The sequence below is a fragment of the Alosa pseudoharengus genome, unplaced genomic scaffold (assembly GCF_046254945.1).
Source record: "Alosa pseudoharengus isolate Yale_2024_CS ecotype anadromous, Long Island Sound unplaced genomic scaffold, YU_APseudo_1.1 YU_APseudo_1.1_scf_10, whole genome shotgun sequence".
Taxonomy (NCBI): domain Eukaryota; kingdom Metazoa; phylum Chordata; class Actinopteri; order Clupeiformes; family Clupeidae; genus Alosa; species Alosa pseudoharengus.
The window spans coordinates 24,989,368-25,008,099 of NW_027468565.1; the positions used below are offsets into that span (position 1 = coordinate 24,989,368).

The 18,732-nt window shown below is 43.2% G+C and overlaps 1 protein-coding gene and 1 pseudogene across 1 annotated transcript; both read left to right on the top strand.

The window, feature by feature from the left end:
• Positions 1-515: 515 nt before the first annotated feature.
• On the top strand, positions 516-8,443 carry LOC143104641 (neuronal acetylcholine receptor subunit beta-4-like). The gene is made up of 7 exons (XM_076268793.1): positions 516-562; positions 666-752; positions 2,454-2,599; positions 3,393-3,437; positions 3,910-4,019; positions 4,122-5,148; positions 5,535-8,443. The coding sequence occupies exons 2-7, from the start codon at positions 704-706 to the stop codon at positions 5,670-5,672; spliced, it is 1,515 nt and encodes a 504-aa protein (XP_076124908.1). The 5' UTR covers positions 516-562; positions 666-703; the 3' UTR covers positions 5,673-8,443.
• A 2,677-nt stretch (positions 8,444-11,120) lies between these two features.
• Positions 11,121-18,448, top strand: LOC143104649 (UDP-glucuronosyltransferase 2A2 pseudogene; annotated as a pseudogene).
• The last annotated feature ends 284 nt before the right edge of the window (positions 18,449-18,732 follow it).

Consider the following 18,732-nt stretch of genomic DNA (forward strand, 5'->3'; position numbering starts at 1 on the left):
AGGAACAAGCCAACTTTATGAGAAATAGCCTATTTACTGCCTACCCCAGAGTTAGATGAGAGGATATATGCCCTTTTCTTGTCTGTGAGTCTAATAACCCAGTCTGACACAGGCAGCCTAGATTAGTATAAGTCACTGGAAGTGTGCCGTCACACCGGTGTGACGGGAATGTTGAGAAATGAACGTTCTAAAGAATATCTGGGTTCATTGAATTCAACATAGAATTTTAGAACCTTCAATTGTTGCGGAACTTAGAATGTTCAAAAACCTACACCTTTAAGGGTTAAACCAGTTAGCCTATAGCTCCCTTTTAGCTATACGCTAGCTATAAGCTAACTGGTCTCAATAATACTAGTAATGTAAATTACCTTTTACCAATTACCATTTTAGAGTAATTTAACATCCCCATAAGTTGCCTTTGTTAGTGTGGAGTAAGAGTTATGGGGAAGGTGTGTGTGTGTGTGTGTGGCTGGGGGGAGGGGTTCGTTCTGTGCCCTACATTCCACTACAGCAGTGTCGGAGCTGTGAGTGTATCGTAAAAACGGAGGACCGATGAACTCAGGTTTGTGCAAAAAGTTATTTCTGACAAAAACGTAATGTTTAGATAGACACCAAACTCACAGTATGGCTATGCGAGTTTATCCACATCTTTATCTGGTCTAAAGGTGGCATCTGTCTTCAGTAAGAAAGTCTTTGAGGTGCAATGGAACTGCTTTCAACCCTCCTCCTCTGCCTGTCCTGTCTCATACCAAGTAAGTGTGTTTCTTATTCATCGGTTTCACATGTCATGGATGCCTTAGGTTGAAGTAGTTCTGTATTCTGCCACAGTTCTTCAGTAGAAACTTCTGAAGGTTACTATCATGGAGTGCTTCAGTCAAGTGAAGTCAAGTTTATTAATATAGCACATTTCATACACATTCAATGTGTCATTCAATGTGCTTTACATAAACAAAAGTAAACAGTAATAGCAAATAAAAGCATAGAAGGGCAATAGTCAAATAATAGTTTAAAAGGTATAGATCATAATAAAAAAGAAGACATAAAACGCAGAAGGTAAAATCATTTAAAAAATAAAGAATAATTAAAAAGACAAAATAAAAGACACAAGGTAGAATAATTTAAAGGCAGATTCAGGATTTGTAACTCAGTGTAGTTAGCAGAAGGCATCTGAGAACACTTTGGTCTTAGATTTAAAACTGGCTACAGTTGGGGCCTTTTTGATGTAATCCGAAAGTAGATTCCAAAACTGAACCGCATAGCAGATAAAAGCTGCTTCACCATGTTTAGTTCTAACAGCAGGTTTTACTAACAGGTTTTTCTCCTGAGACCTGAGAGGTTGAGAAGGTGTGTACTGCTGAAGCATGTCTGATAGGTATTTAGGTCCATTTACTGATTTATAAACAAGCATTAGTGCTCACTGGAAGCCAGTACAGGGACTTAAGAATTGGAGTAATGTGGTCCGTTCTTTTAGTTTTTGTGAGAACCCTAGCTGCCGCATTTTGTGCGCAAAGGTGCGTATGGGTGCTTAAGTAAAATTTATTTTCTCATTTCTCTCTGCGCAAATTCTCGCCTTAGCTTAAATCTGTCATTTACGTGCGATAGGGGGAGTTACGCGTTTTAGGAGGAGCAACCCCAAAATCTGGGCGTTTCTTATGTATACAATTCTTGTGCGCATTCTGCCATGGCAAGCACCTTTCCACCTAGTCGCTGTGGAAGGCTGTATTAAGGTCGAGCGCCACTACTAGGTTAAATAGCATTTTGCTTGAAATCATGTCGGCAGTAGGCCTAGTTCTAAATACATGTAGGTTACACAGAATGTTACACATTACAGTGTCAAATTTGGTGCTTAATATGCTGATACAGCTTCATGTTTTCCCCCATTACAGTGACATGGTGGCATATTTCCCCACATTATTGAGGCTACATTGTTAAATAGTGAAAACCCTGTATAATCACCCACTTTGGATACTGGAGCTTGCCGACTGTGCATCTTCAGTTTTAATTTGACGTGAAGTCATAATCCCATTGCCTACTTCGTTCGAATCTGTCCATTTCTTTACAATTTGACCGTAGTCATCCATACATTTGCACAGACGTCTGCACTATTGTCGAGCAGCGTTTTATATTCGCCTGTCTCTTGATTCGTTTGTAATAGAGGCTGGTATTGTCATGCCAGTCTCTCTACTGTATTCGAAACTGCAGGTGTCAGTACAGTCTTCGTTAGCATAGATAAATTATTATGAGAAGCAGCTGCCATTGAAACGTTCTTTCTCAACAGTGAGTTTTTAAATTATGAATCTACACACCTCAAGCACGTCTTGACTTCATAAACAAACCTCAAACTGATGGACAGGTGTGTAACAGCACATGCAGGTCGACTGACGCACAGGTCAGGTGTGTAGGCCTAATAGCACATACAGGTTGACTGACGCATAGGTGTGTATGTCGTCCAGGTGGAGGAGGCCAGAGTGCAGAGGAGCGCCTGATGAGCTGGTTGCTAGGGGAAGATCGCTACAACAAGCTCATCCGACCTGCAGCTAACCGCAGTGAGCGGGTGACTGTCACCCTGCAGGTGTCTCTGGCGCAGCTCATCAGTGTGGTGAGTCACCATGGTAGAAGAAATAATAAAGGTCCGCACACTGATTAAAGCTCCCAAACCTGGATTTTGGATTTGTGTAGGATATTCTAACTTGCCAAGTTTACAATGTGATATTTATAAAATGATATTTATGTAGCTGTATTAGACCATTTCACATCAACATTACTACATGAGCCTAACAGGCCTTAATGTAATTTCTCCTGTTCTTTAATAGTACAGCCAATATTGATTGGGTGTTCTGTTGGTCACTATTGGGCCCCCTTGTGTACATTTTGTATATATTCTTTACTCATGAGTGACACACCCCTTCCCCTATTCCCAGGTACATATACCCCACCCCCTACACCTGTTCTGCATTGCATTTTTTGATGAAGGACAACATGTCTGAAACGTCGTGCTAAATAAATCCACGTTTGGGAGCTTTAATCGGTGTGCGGACCTTTATTATTTCTTCTCAGTTACTTTTTTTGGTCCAGCACCTGCACTCCTGTGATGTGCGCGCACTCCTTTGTTTCCTGAGTCACCATGGTAACCTCCTGCGTCGGCCCTCCAATAGCTATCACTGTCATACCAGCTTGAGTTAGGAAGGGGATCATGGTGACGATTAGAGAAACAGCTACAAAACGGCTCATGTACATATCCTAATAGTCGGCTTATAAGTGTGTTAACGCTTGTGTATGTCTATGTTGATTTCAATGAATTAAAATGTTAAATTTCTCACACCTGTTGATTTTAGTATGCTAAGTGTTCCAGTTTCCTTCTGTTTGACTGACATGTTGTTTTTAATCTGTAGAATGAAAGAGAACAGATCATGGTGACCAATGTCTGGCTTACACAGGTTTGCACTTTGCTCTGTTGCGATAATGTCTCAATAACATAAACTACTGACAGGCAATGATGTGTGAGTGATGCCACTATGATGTGTGTGTGTGATGCCACTGATGTCTTTTGGGGCAGCCGTGTCCTACTGGTTAGGGCTTCGGGCTTGGAACTGGAGGGTTGCCGGTTCGATCCCTGGCCAGTAGGAACGCCTGAAGTGCCCTCGAGCAAGGCACCTAAACCCTCACTGCTCTCCGAGTGCCACTGTAGCAGGCAGCTCACTGCGTCGGGATTAGTGTGTGCTTCACCTCACTGTGTGTTGAGTGTGTTTCACTAATTCACAGATTGGGATAAATGCAGAGACCAAATTTCCCTTACGGGATCAAAAGAGTATACACTTATACCTACCCCAATGACGTGTGTCATACCCCAATGATGTGTGTGTCACACCACATGCTGTGTGCGGGAGGCTGATGGTTCACCTGTGTTAGAGCTGGCAGGACTTCAGACTGACATGGGACGCCTCTAAGTACGAAGGGATCACCAAGCTCAGAGTTCCCTCAAAGCACTTATGGCTTCCAGATGTTGTTCTGTACAACAAGTATGTGTCGTTACTTTCGTTGTGTTGAGATTGTGGTACATTGTACCTGATGGGTGGTTTCTCGCTCTTACTTGCCCATTTGCGTCCCGTTCCTCCATCCAGCGCCGACGGGAAGTATGAGGTGACGGTCTACACCAACGCCATCGTGTTTGCCAGCGGACTGGTGTACTGGCTGCCTCCTGCCATTTATAAGAGCTCCTGCAGGATTGAGGTCAAGCACTTCCCTTTCGACCGGCAGAACTGCACCCTCAAGTTCCGCTCCTGGACCTACGACCACACAGAGGTCGACCTGGTTCTCCGCACCAAGATGGCCACCATGGACGACTTCACTCCCAGTGGAGAGTGGGACATCCTGGCCCTGCCCGGGAGGCGCACGGTCAACCCCTCAGACCCCACTTACGTGGACATCACCTACGACTTCCTGATCCGGAGGAAGCCGCTGTTCTACACCATTAACCTCATCATCCCGTGCGTGCTCATCTCAACCCTGGCCATCCTGGTGTTCTACCTGCCGTCGGACAGCGCAGAGAAGATCACCCTCTGCATCTCCGTGCTGCTGGCTCTCACCGTCTTCCTCTTGCTCATCTCCAAGATCGTGCCACCCACGTCCCTGGACGTGCCGCTCATCGGGAAGTACTTGACCTTCACCCTGGTGCTCGTGACCTTCTCCATCGTCACGAGTGTGTGTGTGCTAAACCTGCACCACCGCGCCCCCAGCACACACACCATGCCCCGCTGGGTCAGGCAGGTGTTCCTGGTCAGCCTCCCTGCCTTGCTCTTCATGAGGCGACCGCAGAACCACTCCGCTCAGCAGCGGCTCCGCAGGTGCAGGGCCGGCGGAAGGGAGCAGCCTGCGGCGGGGCCCAGGATGGAGGATGACTCGTGGGTCTCGGCTAGCGCCACCGCAGCCGCCTCCTCCAGCTCGTCATCCGGCTCGCTCGGCTCCAGCACTGAGGTGGACGCTCAGGTGGACCCTGCTTACAGGTTTAAACATGATGATGTGCAGAGGTCCTCAGGGCTGTTGGGAGAACAGCGTGGAGAACCAGAACAGAACCCTGCAGTGGAAAGAGCCCTGCATGGCCTCGAGTTCATCTCCCAACGCCTGCTCGGGGAGAAGGAGGACCAGCTGGTAAGTTCCTTAGATGAAAGCGATGTTGTGAGAGATTTTGTGCCCATTAATTTATTACCGCTTGTATGCTCCTGATTAAAACATTTCACAAACTGTGAGGAGCCAGTGAAGAGTTAAACTTTTGATAAATAATAAATATTAATATTAAGAACTCTAAAAGTATTAAGATATAAATTAAAAGATATTTGAAGTTATATATTCAGACAAACAGAAAAATGCAATGAATGAATCATTCACACATCATAGTGGTATCACTCACACATAAATTCCTAGAATGAGCTTACAGACGTGTTTTGAGTGTCCAGGTGATAATTGTGAGCTGAGCTAGACTTCCTCTCCTTTTCCTCAAACTCCTCCACTCTCCTCTCCTTTTCCGTCTCCTCCAGGTCAACGAGGACTGGAAGTTTGTGGCCATGGTTGTGGACCGGCTCTTCCTGTGGGTCTTTGTGATTGTGTGTGTGGCTGGAACCCTGGGCTTGTTCCTGCAGCCTCTCTCTCAGCAGGACGCCATCCCCCTCAGCTGAGCAGAGACCGGACCAGTGACCAGACCAGCAGCAGTAACCCTTCAGATGACCAGCCACCAGACCAGCAGCATTAACCTTTCAAATGACCAGTGACCAGGCCAGCAGCATTAACCCCCTCAGCTAACAAGAGACCGGATGTGCAGCATCAACCCTTCAGATGACCATTGACCAGACCAGCATAGACAAAGTCTGATGAAGCGTTGTCTCACATAGCCAGACACTTCTAAAGACAACTATAGAAACAGTGTTGGGGAGTAGTGAACTACATGTTATTAAATTAACATTGAAATATTTTACTGTAACTTGCTGGTAATCAAAAGAACAATCATAATTGGGCATATTGGTAAACACCGGAAGTAGCTAGCCGTGGCCATATTGTTGATATGACATCCTCCAGCAGCGCGTAGATTTGAGTTGAGCTGAGCAGAGCACAGTAGCCTAATGGCTTCATCTTGTCGATATCAAGAGAACTGGTGTGAACCCATATCTAATAGGTGTCTCAATTTACCAGGAACATAAGTGAACTACCGGGCTTGCGCCCTCCTCCTAGAAGGACTCTAAAGTCATGTGTTTCAGACTATTTCCTCATTTGTTTCTCTGAGTATCAAATTACATCCTGTCCATGTGAGTCAAACATCGCAGACTTCGTTTTCCCAGCCTTCCTTACACAATTCCCCCCTAGTGTAGCGGTCATATAGGGATTGTCAAAGTTTTTTTTTTCCGTTGTCATCAACTTTTTTAGTCAACGATTCCCGGGACACCGAAACACTGGGGCACATTAAACTTGGTGGGCATGTAGCAGTTCTTCCTAAATCACTACCTGAACCGTGGAACCAAGGATGACCATTATTTTATGATATGTTGGTCTCAAGGGCCGCATCAACCATAACCACTCATTTGTGATTTGCACCCCCTGGTAAAAAATTTAAATGCAATATTATGCCGCTTTAATCGCCCCTATCTTCAGTTGAGATGTTCTGAACAGCACCGAATTTCATGTGTATGATTAACCTGACATCCTCTGGAGGTATGCCAAGTTTTGTGGAAATCTGTCCATAGGGGTCATACAATAAATTTATTTATGTGTACATTTAGTGACTGTGCACCCATCGGCCTGTAGATGGTGGTGTTGTGCAAAGGGTGGGTGTTCGAGTTGATGTTGAAATACTTTCTGCTGAGATAAACTCATGCACAACCTAAAACCCCATGCGTGCTGGCCAGCTAGAAAAGTTACACCAGATCCCACCCTTGAGCAGTTCGCAAAATAAAACAGACGCAAGTCTAAAATAAACAGGGGTTAGTAGTGATGCGTGGAACCTAGATTGCTCTCCTAGGAAACAAGCTGTCTTCCCTGTTGAGTCGGCCCAGCTGTCTGATCCACCTCTCAAACACCACAGAAAAAGCGGTCTCTTCCTAAATAACTCTAAGCCCTACTGAGTATTCACCTTATTCTGCGTGCAAACAAGGGGGCGCCATCTTTGTCTGCTTTGTGTCCGAACTTCCCGTTGAGCAGTACATCCATTGCGATACATTGAGATAGCAGAGTTCTATCGAGATGACTGGCAATCAGGAGGTCAGATGGCAAGATTGTACTTCGCCACCCAAGGCTATTCATCTCTATGGAGTGGGTAGATGATATGCGGCACTGCAGTAAGTGTTTTGGTTTTAGCATTTTAGATAGTAAGTAATCATATAATGCATTGGGTTTTGGGTAAAAGTAAAGAAATCACTTTATAAGGATATATTATGACCATTATGTATTGACATACTGTGCTGAGAATGGCCAGTCTGTCTCTAAAATATATTTACATACGATACGGGAGGCCACCGTATCTGCCTCTCTGAGGCCACTCTGTAGAGGTGAATAGCCTTGGGTGGAGAAGTACAATCTTGCCATCTGACCTCATGAATTTTTTGTATCCTCCCAAGTTAACCTCTCCATCCTCTTCTGTTGTGTTATCCGAATGAAGCTAACCAGCCAGAACTAACTGACCGGAAGATTGAGCACAATGCGGAAGAAAATACATTTCTAAAATGGGTGTGGTGTGGGCGTTGATTGTTGCACTTCTGAAACGATTTGGTAAGAATTTAATTCACCAATTTACAGTACCCTCCAGAATTATTGGCACCTCTGCTAAAGTTGACCTTATTGTAATCTCACAATTGAAAACAATAAGGAAATATCCAACCTTGAATGGAAGCAAATTTATTTTGAGAAAAAGGAAAATCTCATAAAGAAATAAATATGTTTTAACAAAAACACGCTCACAAATATTGGCACCCCTGCATCCCTTTGACAATACAGTAAAACATCTACTCTAGTGATATTGTCCTATGACACCCCATAAAATTGGAGAATACAAAGCAAGGGATTTAAGACCATTCGTCTTTACAAAATCTCCCAGATCGTCCAGATTCATAGGTCCACACTTGCGCATTCTCCTCTTTGAATCACCTCACTCTTTTTCTATGGAGTTTAGATCAGGGGACAGAGATGGCAATGGCCGAAGCTTTATTTTTTTTTTCAATATTCTTAACTTTTTTTGTTTTGATCTGGACGTTTGTTTTGGTCCATTGACCTGATGAATAATCCAATCATGACCCACTTTAAGTGTCTTGACAGATTTCCTTTGAAAATGTTCAATTTTTTGTTGAGGTTCATGATATGCACCTTAATTAGGTTCCTACGGGCTTTGGGAATAAAAAATAGCCCCACAATATCACAGCCCCTCCACCATAATTCTCATTAGGTAGTCATTCCTCTATTTACACTTAAAGTTTCTTGCCAAAGAGCGCAATTGTCATTTAATCTGACAATAGACCACACTTCCAAACAAAGTCACTGTACCATTCGGTAACTCTGTGCTGTTTACATTTGTAATTAAATGACTGAACAGGCTTTTACCTGGCATGCCCTATTAGCATAATCTATTAGCAGTGAGGCCACTTTTTACCATCCTCCATACTGTACATGGGAGCAAGATAACCATGGGTCTTTGTCCAAGCATGTTTGTCACATTTCCAGTTGATTAGAACCTTTTAATAATTGTTTTAACTGTAAATATAGGTTATATATTTTCATCAAAGTACCTAGTTTGTATAGTCATTCCCTGACTTACACATTTCAACACAGTTTCTATTTATTTAGATTTAGTGCATTCTCTTGTTTTTCCATTTATGAAAAATGACTAGGGGATTTAGCCTCTGTGTCACTTTATTTTCATACGAAGAACGAAAAAGAAAGTCATGAACTACTTCACAGACACTCTGATTAACTTATAGAACTTAAAATTAGATAGGAAAATGACAAGACAAAAACAGCAATCACAGCAATCGCAGCATGGGAGCCTCCCTCTCCGACATAGTTCATTAGTTTGTAAGGGGGTTCCAGAGACAGCTCGCTGAGGGGGCACTGTGCTCTTTGGTATCTACAGTGCTGCACGCTTCGCTCTACTCATGAGCTGACAAAGACGGAGGCTCCCATGCTGTGATCACAATTGATCTGCACTCGATTGCTTCCTTAGCGACCAGCTGTTTTTGTCTTGGTAGACTGAAGTTGGATTTCACGGTCTGAAACTGAATTGTGAGAACTGAATGTGAAAGTGCAAAGAGCAACATTTTCAGTGACTATAATTCATGTACTATATCAGAGCAAATGAGTTCAATTTCAAAATATTGTATTCAATTTCATGTTGGCTGGGATTCAGTTTCAATCTAATGAATTCAATTTCAGCATATACTATTCAAATTCGGTTTCTCAATACAATTGCTCAAATTCGGCAATTCAAATGCAAATACAACATTTTCAAATTCGTTTTGAGGTGACAAGTTTTACTCCATATCTGACTTTCACAAAGGTTTGTGAATGCAGACTGCATGACTAGGTGCTTGATTTCATACACCTGTGGCAATGGATCTAGATAGAATTCTGTACCAAAGGGAAGCCGAATGGATTAATAAACTGGGCTCTGTCGCCCCCAATGATCTTAACACAGAGTTTGACTTGAGATGTTATTTATATGAGATGCATTGTACGCCTTTGACTTCTAGCCTTTGTGCTATGATGACAGGTGATAAAAAGGAAATATTAAAGATGTGTTTTCTATGCTGGAGTAATGGCTAGCCTCTTAAGATGACACATTTATACTGTAAGATTATATAAAATATGACATGAAAATTAACCTTTCTCTCTCTTTGTTGAGACAAGATGATTTCCTTCAGGTATCACATTACTTACTGTAAACTCATGATCATTTAAGCAGCAACATGCGGCAACTTGCCACTGTGAGGTGTGTTTTTCATCTTCAAATGAATTTGAACAGCATTTGAACAGTGTCCACCTGTCCCACTAGCCACCCCGGCAGTATGTGTCCAGTGCCACGAAAGGACCATCTTGCAACACTGAAAGAAAAGCTTTCATAACACAATACTGCCAACTGTATTGCTACTGTAACAGCAAGCTTATCAGTGGCAAATGTGCTATTGTGATGTCCGAGGCTTTGTCTGCTTTTAAGGTAAAGTTGACTCACTATGTTTAGGCCAAAACCATGTTTATTATTACATGGATTAAACTGTCGATTTGTGAACTACTGAGGCCTCCTGGGTTGCACCACTCAAATCAAAACTGGATATCATGCACCGCAGCATCTAACCATTGCTAGACACAATACACATGTTATATTACATGTCTGTTGCTACTGAGTAAGAAGGAGAACGGTGAAGGAAAATACATATCTCCAAATGTTTTTAAAATGATTTCACTAATAGATATGAAGCAAACTCTTCCAATTGCAATTGCCCTATATACAGTATCTAAACTGTATTTCAAGTAGTCTTAATGAAAGAGGTTGGTTAGATCATTAATAACAGTTAGTGTAATGACCATGAACTCCCCTTTGACCAACTCCAGTGGATTATGCTGCAAAAATGTTATGTCATAGAGTCCAGCAGCTGGGTTTACACAACAAGAGGCATTCAGCTGTCATGGTTCTATTCACATAAAGCTGACTCCTTCTCAGTGTGGCATTGTGGGGAAATGGGTTCACTACTATGCAACCCCAAGAACTTAGGGGACCAAGGGACCACCCACTTTAACCAACAGGTCACACAGGTTTGTTATAATAAAAGAAGTCAGGATGCAGGGGAGTATTGTTGCGCTCAGATGATCTAGAGTTTTAACCAGGTGCGTTTAAACTAAGAGTTGAAGAGAGAGAGAGGAGTAGTTTGCACACTGAAATAATTGACTTAAAGTCTACCAAAAGAGTTTTTCCATTTAATTTTAAGAGCAAGAGCAGACGTTTCAGCCGTCCGGCTATTCTCAATGCTCACTTGAGAATGTTTAGCTTGTTGGAGCATGCAGTCTTCCCCTTACACAATTTCCCCCAAGGAGGAATTACCTTGGGAAAGGGGGAGTTTTTTGTGTCCCAAGATAGTCCAGAGACTTTCCTGTAGTTTATCCTGAATAACTCCTGCCCACTCCTCTGGCTAAATCCCTACAGTGCCCGGATTTTCTCCAGCTAACCTTACCGTACCTGCGCTGGGTGAGTGTTACACATTGAAATGCACATTGTAGTATGCACACACAGTCTTCAAAGCTTACTTTTGGCACACCATTGAGAGATCTATTTACATACACATAGTGTGTGTGTGTGTGCTCAGTTTTGACTGCATGAGATCTAAGATATATTTACATACACATAGTAACACACGTGAGTGTGTGTGTGTGTGTTTAGTTTTTTTACATACCTTTGTGATATCTAAGATGTATTTATATACACATAGCAATGTATGTGTGTGTACTAAGTTTTGACATACCATTTTGATATCTACACACACGTAGGAATGTTTCAGCACCTGAAGTCCTCTAAGAGGATCTACTTGAGTAAACTCAGATGTTTTGGAATTCAGATGTGTTAGAAATTAGTGCCTTTAACAGTGAACACAAAACAAATGTTTGTTTTTATTTTAAGAAAATGATTATCTTGTTATGGGTAATATAATTTAAAAGTGTTAATCTACCCTTACCTCCATTACATTGGTTTTCTCATAGATGCATCACTCTGTCCAATAAAAATAAATAAATAAATATGATGGCAAATCCCTGACTACAAATATGTTTGACACAATTATTTGGTGTAAGATTTTTTATCAAATCATTCGATTTTTTATTGTATGTTCTGAAAACTGCTGTTCCCCTAGAACTGTTCTGTACCTGCAGTGCTGCTGTTCCCCTAGAACTGTTCTGCACCTGCAGTGCTGCTGTTCCCCTAGAACTGTTCTGCACCTGAATTACTGGTGTTCTCCACCTCTGCCTTAGTCAACTATTTGACATGTACAGCAGTCCAGTGAGCTGCATATGCCCAAAACAATTATTAAAAGCTCTGTGTTGACTAAATGGACACTCAAGCATTTACCCTGCTCAAAGTGGTACAAACATTACTGGCAGAGAGAGAATGGCTGGCTAACTGTCTGTAATGGCACCGTGTTTGGATGCATAGATATTGTATAGGGGTGTCACGATTCTCCAAATCCTCGATTCGATGTAATTTTCGATTTTAAAGTCACGATTCGATTCGATTTTCGATTTTTAAAAATATTACTATTAATGCATTCCTTATATGTTATTTACTCTTTTTGGCCTTTTCCTTTTCTTTTTCAGGGGGCTTTTATTTTGAAACCGCTTTGAAACCGTTCCAACCGCGAGGTTGTAATGTAAACAGAACTAACATTAGGCTAAAACAGAGACCTGAACATAGTAAAATGAAAGAACACAGAATGTTAATTTGATTGTTTCAGCACACTCCGAAGAGACCCAAGGTTAGTGTTCATGGAATATGTACTTATAAATGTGCATTTTAAGCCTTAAAGTAACTTTGGACTGTAATTAGACCATCTTTTCACTAGCTAAGTTGAGTAGGCTAAGGGACTGTACGATATTTAGCGGGGGGGGGGGAGGGCCGGTCGCCAGACGATCGGGTTAAAAATGTTCTGCCTGGCCCTCCCCCCTACGTGAATCAAATAAAACTGGTCGAAAAATGAAGTTTACAAGGTTAAAACGGCCAGCAAATGTCATAAGCACACATACACAAACACGGGCTACAAAACAGTGTTGCGCGGGTTTGGTCACAAGCGGCCCGCGGTCGCCCGATATTTTAATCAACCCGACCGCAACTCGGGCCGCGAATATTAATTAGGACAAAATTATACCCAACCCGCGATCCGACCCGCTTATTTACAGAATGTGTGCTTTTGGTTATAGCCTGCATGCAGTAGTCCATTTCTGTAAAACAAACTAATTTATTTGCGAAACTTTATGCAGTAGAACTACACGCAGGCATGCAGGACATAATGTTTGCGCAGGAGAGAGAATGAGAATAAGAGCGCAAGCACGCACACAACCACCAAGGATTAGAACACTAGGATAAGATTTGGCCATGGACATACTTCTTTCGAAAATAGAAATAGGGAGGCAAGGTAGGCAAGAGAGATATTGCTGGTCAAAACGTTAGCGTAAGAACTGGTTTAAAATGCTGAATGAAGCACAACGCTTTACTAAAGCACATCCACTGTTTAAAGTCACAAACACAACGAACTAAGGTAACTTGTATGCATGCGCGAACCTATACATACCGGTAGATATGGCTGTGTAGTCTGTGTCATAAGATTTATTCCTGCAGGCTGCCCACCATAACTTGTACTACTGTCATCTTCTTTAAGAACTTTTCCCAATATTTCCCATAGCCTATATCGCTTTTCCTGAAGGGGTGTCTTTATTATTTTAACTCGCGTCTTCAGCTTCTTTACTGTTGACTTACTGTATTGATGCTTTACTGTATTGATGCTAGCCTTCTCGTGATATTTTAAGTAGGCCTATTTGTAGAAAATATATATTTAATTAATTTTAACTGACCCACCCGCAAACGACCCGAATATCATTCAAATATTTGGTTTATGACTCAACCGCGGGTGACCTGCAAGCTTACGAGGGGAGTTGTGGGAGATTCAGGTAGGGTTGCGACTTTTTGGACTCGCCCACTCTGTCAAAGAGACGTGAATCATGTTTTGGCCTACAAACCTTTTAAAAGATCGAAAACGGATCATTGATCAGGGGGAAAAAATATCATGGATCAGGAAAAAATTATTTTCCTCGGCCCTCCCCCCAGGCCAAAAAATTTCTCCTGGGCCTTCCCCTAAGGCTTAAAAAATTCTCTTAGGCCCTCCCCCCCCTGACGACCGTCGTTATTCTCCTTAGTTTTGAGTGTAATGTTAGCGTCTTTATTGTGACATGTTTCCCTTTTAGTTCTCCCTCGTGTGTGATCCTTTTTGTGTGGGGGGCTGCGTCCTCCCCTGTATGTGTAGTGTGTGTGTCTGCTTGACCTGCCCCGTGTGTATTGTGTTCTGTGTCTGTGTCCCTGCTCTCGTTCTCAGTAAATAAACCTTTTGATTGGACAACTGCGTGTGTCGCTATCAAATCGTTACAATATATATAGTTGAGAAACTATGGTATGTCATGGTCGGGTCTTGAACCCGGGCCGCTGGAGTGGCAAATGAGACTCAAATGCAGAGCAATCAGAGTAGAGTTCAGCTGAATTTATTCCAGGTATTCCAGGTTTATTCCCAGACCAAAGCTCAGAAGATCGAATGAAACATTTGCAACAAGTCAATGAACAAAGTCAGAGTCCCGAGCACACAGTTTAAATCAAGGGGAAAAGGGCAAACAAATCCAGTAGCAAAATCCAAAGGGATGCCTTAAACATTCCATGTCAAAACAAGCCGAAATCCAGCAAGGCAATAATATCCAGTATAACAGTAGGCTTGAAATGGTGACATCCTTGTGCCTGAAGACAAGAGGGTTTATGGGCGTATTCTGCCCACAACAGTTGAGAGCTTCAGGAAGTGGTGTTGTTTGAAACCAGAATTCTCAGAGTAGTCTCCAGCTGCTGACCTACCCGCTCAGCCTGGCCATTAGACTGGGGATGGTACCCAGACAAGAGGCTGCCTGTGGCTCCAATCAGCTTACAAAAGGTTTGCCACACATAGTAGGAGAACATTGTCTGAGACAAAGTCCTGGGGAAGGCCAAAAACTCCAAAGGTATGTTATGGTAGGGACCTAGAGAAGATTAAAATATCATCCAGCATGGTACACAAACACAAAATGATTAGTCATGTCTCTGCGTATGTCATTGATGAGGGCCTGGTAGACTGGAGGGGCATTGGTCAGTCCAAGGGGCATCACTTGATACTCACAGTAACCAGATGGGGTGTTAAATGCAGTTTTCCATTTGTCACCTTGGTGGATTCTGACAAGATGACATGCATTGCGCAGATCCAGTTTTGACCAGATCTGGCGGCTCCCTGAAGTAAATCAAAACCAGTAGACATTAAGGGCAGAGGGTAGCGATTACGAAAGGTGATCTTGTTGAGACCCCGGTAGTCGATACATGGGCGTAGATCACCATCTTTTTACTCAAAAAGAAGAACCCTGCCCCTGCTGGGGAAGTAGAGGCGCGAATAAAGCCAGAGGCCAGGGCATCCTTGATGTAGGCATCCATTGCCTTGCGCTCAAGTAATGAAAGTGAGAAGATACGGCCGCATGGGGTGTGGTACCAGGCAGGAGTTCAATGGTACATTCATAGGGCCTGGGGTGGAAGAGAAGACACCCTTTTGTTGCTGAACACCTCCTTCAAGTTCAGATACTCAGTGGGGACATGTGATAACTCAGACAATCTACAGACTCTGGCTGAAGGGAAGGACTTGCAAAGAGGCATGTAGTGTGACACTTAGGACTCTAGTCAAGGATAACACCTCGAATCCAGTCTATATGAGTATTGTGGCAGCTTAACCAAGGGAAACCTAAGACCACCGGGAACTCAGGGGAGCTTATTAAATGCAAAGCTATCTTTTCTTGGTGATTCCCAATCTTAACACATACAGGGAATGTAACAGATGCCACCATCTCCGGACCAAGAGGTTGGCCATCTAAAACAGTGACAGAGAGAGGGACATCAAGAGAAACTTGAGGAATTCTGAGTGTGTTGGCAAGGTTGGCATCTATAAAGTTTCTAGCAGCACCAGAATCTACCAAGGCATGGCAAGAGTACACTTGTTCTGCCCAGGAGATTTTAATGGGTAGGTAGACACCAGCACAAAAAATGGTTCAGGAGAAAAGGTGGCTTCCGTCACAGCCCTCCCTCTGGACGGGACTGGTCTTTCCCAAGAGTATTGGGCAGGAGACTCGGAAGTAACCAAGCTTGCCACAGTAAATGCAGCATCTCTCTTCTACGCCAATCTTTCTCGGTCTGAGATAAAAGAGTGTGTCCAACTTGCATAGCTGCCACCCAAAGGGGCACAGAGCAAAAAGGAGCGAATGAGGAATCCTGCCGCTTACCTGGCCATCTCACCAAACTTTTAAAGTAGAAGTCCCGTCTCCTCATTAATTATCTAACATTGCATCCGGTTTGCACAGATGGGATGGTTTGCTTCAGAGGCACAGGTACCCCATTTCGACACAACACATTTCCATTACACAAGCAACAAAACAGACCCACAATTCACTTTGACAATGCATGATGTTAGTGAATGAGGTTCGCTGATGGAGACGGACAGTGTTGCCTGATGCTGCTGCTACGCTGTCAGCCATGAGGATTGTGCCCCCCTGCTGTTCCACTACACTGTTTAGAACATTGCTGTTTAGCCGTGTTTAAATAAAAAGCTGTAACCCATAACATTTCTCTGTGTGAGGGTCGAAGTCTAGGTTGTCCTGGACAGTGCAGATTTATGGTTAGCATAGCATGCCTATATCACACAGTAACTGGTCTGTCCTCTTTTCTTTCAGATTGGTGAAGATGCATCACTTCACCTGGACAGTCTTGGTGCTGTCAGTTACTCTGTCCATGAGCTCTGGAGGTAAAGTGCTGGTGTTCCCGGTAGATGGCAGCCACTGGGTGAACATGAGGGTCATCATTGAGGAGCTGCACTCCCGAGGCCACAGCATTACTGTAGTGCGACCCTCAGACAGCTGGTACATTAAAGAAGAGTCTTCCCATTACAAGGCCATCACCATCCCCACCTCTGGAGGCTTTGATGAGAAGTCCTTTGGCTCCCTTGTGAAGAGAGTGCTAAACAAACGGAAAGAAGGACAGTTCTTCTGGACTCGCTTTATGATTCAGTTGGAAGTAAATGAGAACTTCTCACAGCTGCACCGGAAAATGTGTGATATGATGACAATGATGTTTCAAGACGAGGCTCTCATGAAATCACTCACTGATTCCAAGTTTGATGTTGTCCTGACTGACCCAGTCATAGGAGGTGGAGTGTTTTTGGCTCGACGTCTTGGTCTTCCATTGGTGTTTAATGTGAGGTGGACACTCCATGGAGAGGGACACTTTGCCATCGCTCCCACCCCTCTTTCGTATGTCCCTATGCCAGGAGTTGAGTTGACAGACAAGATGACTTTCTCTCAGAGACTTAAGAACATGTTGTTATTCACCTTTAATTTATATCGAATTGCAAAAATTGTTGCTCCTCATAACAACGCTTTTTGCAAACGGTTCTTTGGCCCTGACGTTGACTACTTCTCCTTGTTCCAGGATGCTGATATCTGGCTCATGAGGAATGACTTTACCTTTGAGTTCCCACGCCCAACCATGCCCAATGTGGTCTACATGGGCGGGTTCCAATGCAAGCCTGCTAGACCACTTCCTGAAGACCTGGAAAAGTTTGTCAATAGCTCTGGGGAGCATGGGGTCATTATTATGACCCTGGGTACTCTTTTAGCTGAGCTCCCCAGTAATACTGCGGAGGAGATTGCGGCAGCTTTTGCTCAGCTTCCCCAAAAGGTCATCTGGAGATATAAAGGGGTCAAGCCCTCGACTCTTGGCAACAACACCTTACTAGTGGACTGGCTGCCCCAAAATGACCTGCTGGGACACCCAAAGACTAAAGTGTTTGTAGCCCATGGGGGCACCAATGGCGTCCAAGAAGCAATCTACCATGGTGTCCCGATACTTGGCCTGCCCCTAGTTTTTGATCAGTCAGATAATCTGTCCAGAATGGTGGCAAAAGGAACTGCTAAGGTAGTGGATATTGCCACTCTGGACAGAGCAGTGTTTGTGGCGGCGCTAAAGGAAGTGCTCTATGAGCCGTCCTACAGGAAGAACATGCAGAGGCTCTCCAGGATCCACCATGACCAGCCCATGAAGCCTCTGGACCGCGCCATTTTCTGGATCGAGTTTGTGATGAGGAACGGAGGCGCCCCTCACCTGCGCACTCAGTCCTTCAGGATGTCCTGGATCGCGTATCATTCTATAGACGTCATTCTGACTCTGCTCATGGCTCTACTGCTCTTACTATTGATTATGTTCCTGGCAATCAAAAAATGCTGTTCACTTTTATTCAGAAAGAAAGTCAAAAGTGAGTAACGCTTTTTATTTTGGCAATTATATAGTTACAGAGCCCTTGGTGATATCTTTCCAAGCACCTTCGTAATACCTTTGTATTAGCTTTTATTATTTCTGCATTTCCTCATAATTTTCTACTTGGGAAACACAACATTACTGTGAGTAACTGTAAATGTAAAATTACTGTAAATTGTAAATGGCAAGTTAATGTAAGATTATTGCCAGGTATTACAAAAAATGGTCATTAAAATCATTACCATTACACAAACTCAATTATGCAGTTAATTTCTTTACTTATCTCCAAAAATTGGTAACAGTGAATACCGTGTGCTCCACATGTGACAGTAGAAATGTACTGAAAAGGATCTATTTGATAAAGCAGGGACTAAATAAATCAACCTGAATACTTAAATATATTATTAGAGTGTCTGTATTTTTGAAAACTTCTGACTTTTACTCCACCACATTTGAAAGACATATACTGTACTTTTGACTCCACTACATTTGACTCCACTACATTTGACATACGGACATGAAGTACTAGTGCTGGGCGGTATACCGGTTCACTGTGTACAGTATTTTCGTTATGATATAAATTTTTAATATACCGCCATACTGGTGTATTTGATTACACAACGTTTGGAACGCTGCGCCGCGCGACA

What these genes read in the sequence shown, in the direction of transcription:
- LOC143104641 (XM_076268793.1), top strand. Translation starts at nt 704, where the DNA reads ATGGAACTGCTTTCAACCCTCCTCCTCTGCCTGTCCTGTCTCATACCA. An exon ending in CCTGTCCTGTCTCATACCAA is followed by an intron (nt 753 to 2,453) that starts GTAAGTGTGTTT and finishes TATGTCGTCCAG; the next exon opens with GTGGAGGAGGCCAGAGTGCA. An exon ending in CCAATGTCTGGCTTACACAG is followed by an intron (nt 3,438 to 3,909) that starts GTTTGCACTTTG and finishes CACCTGTGTTAG; the next exon opens with AGCTGGCAGGACTTCAGACT.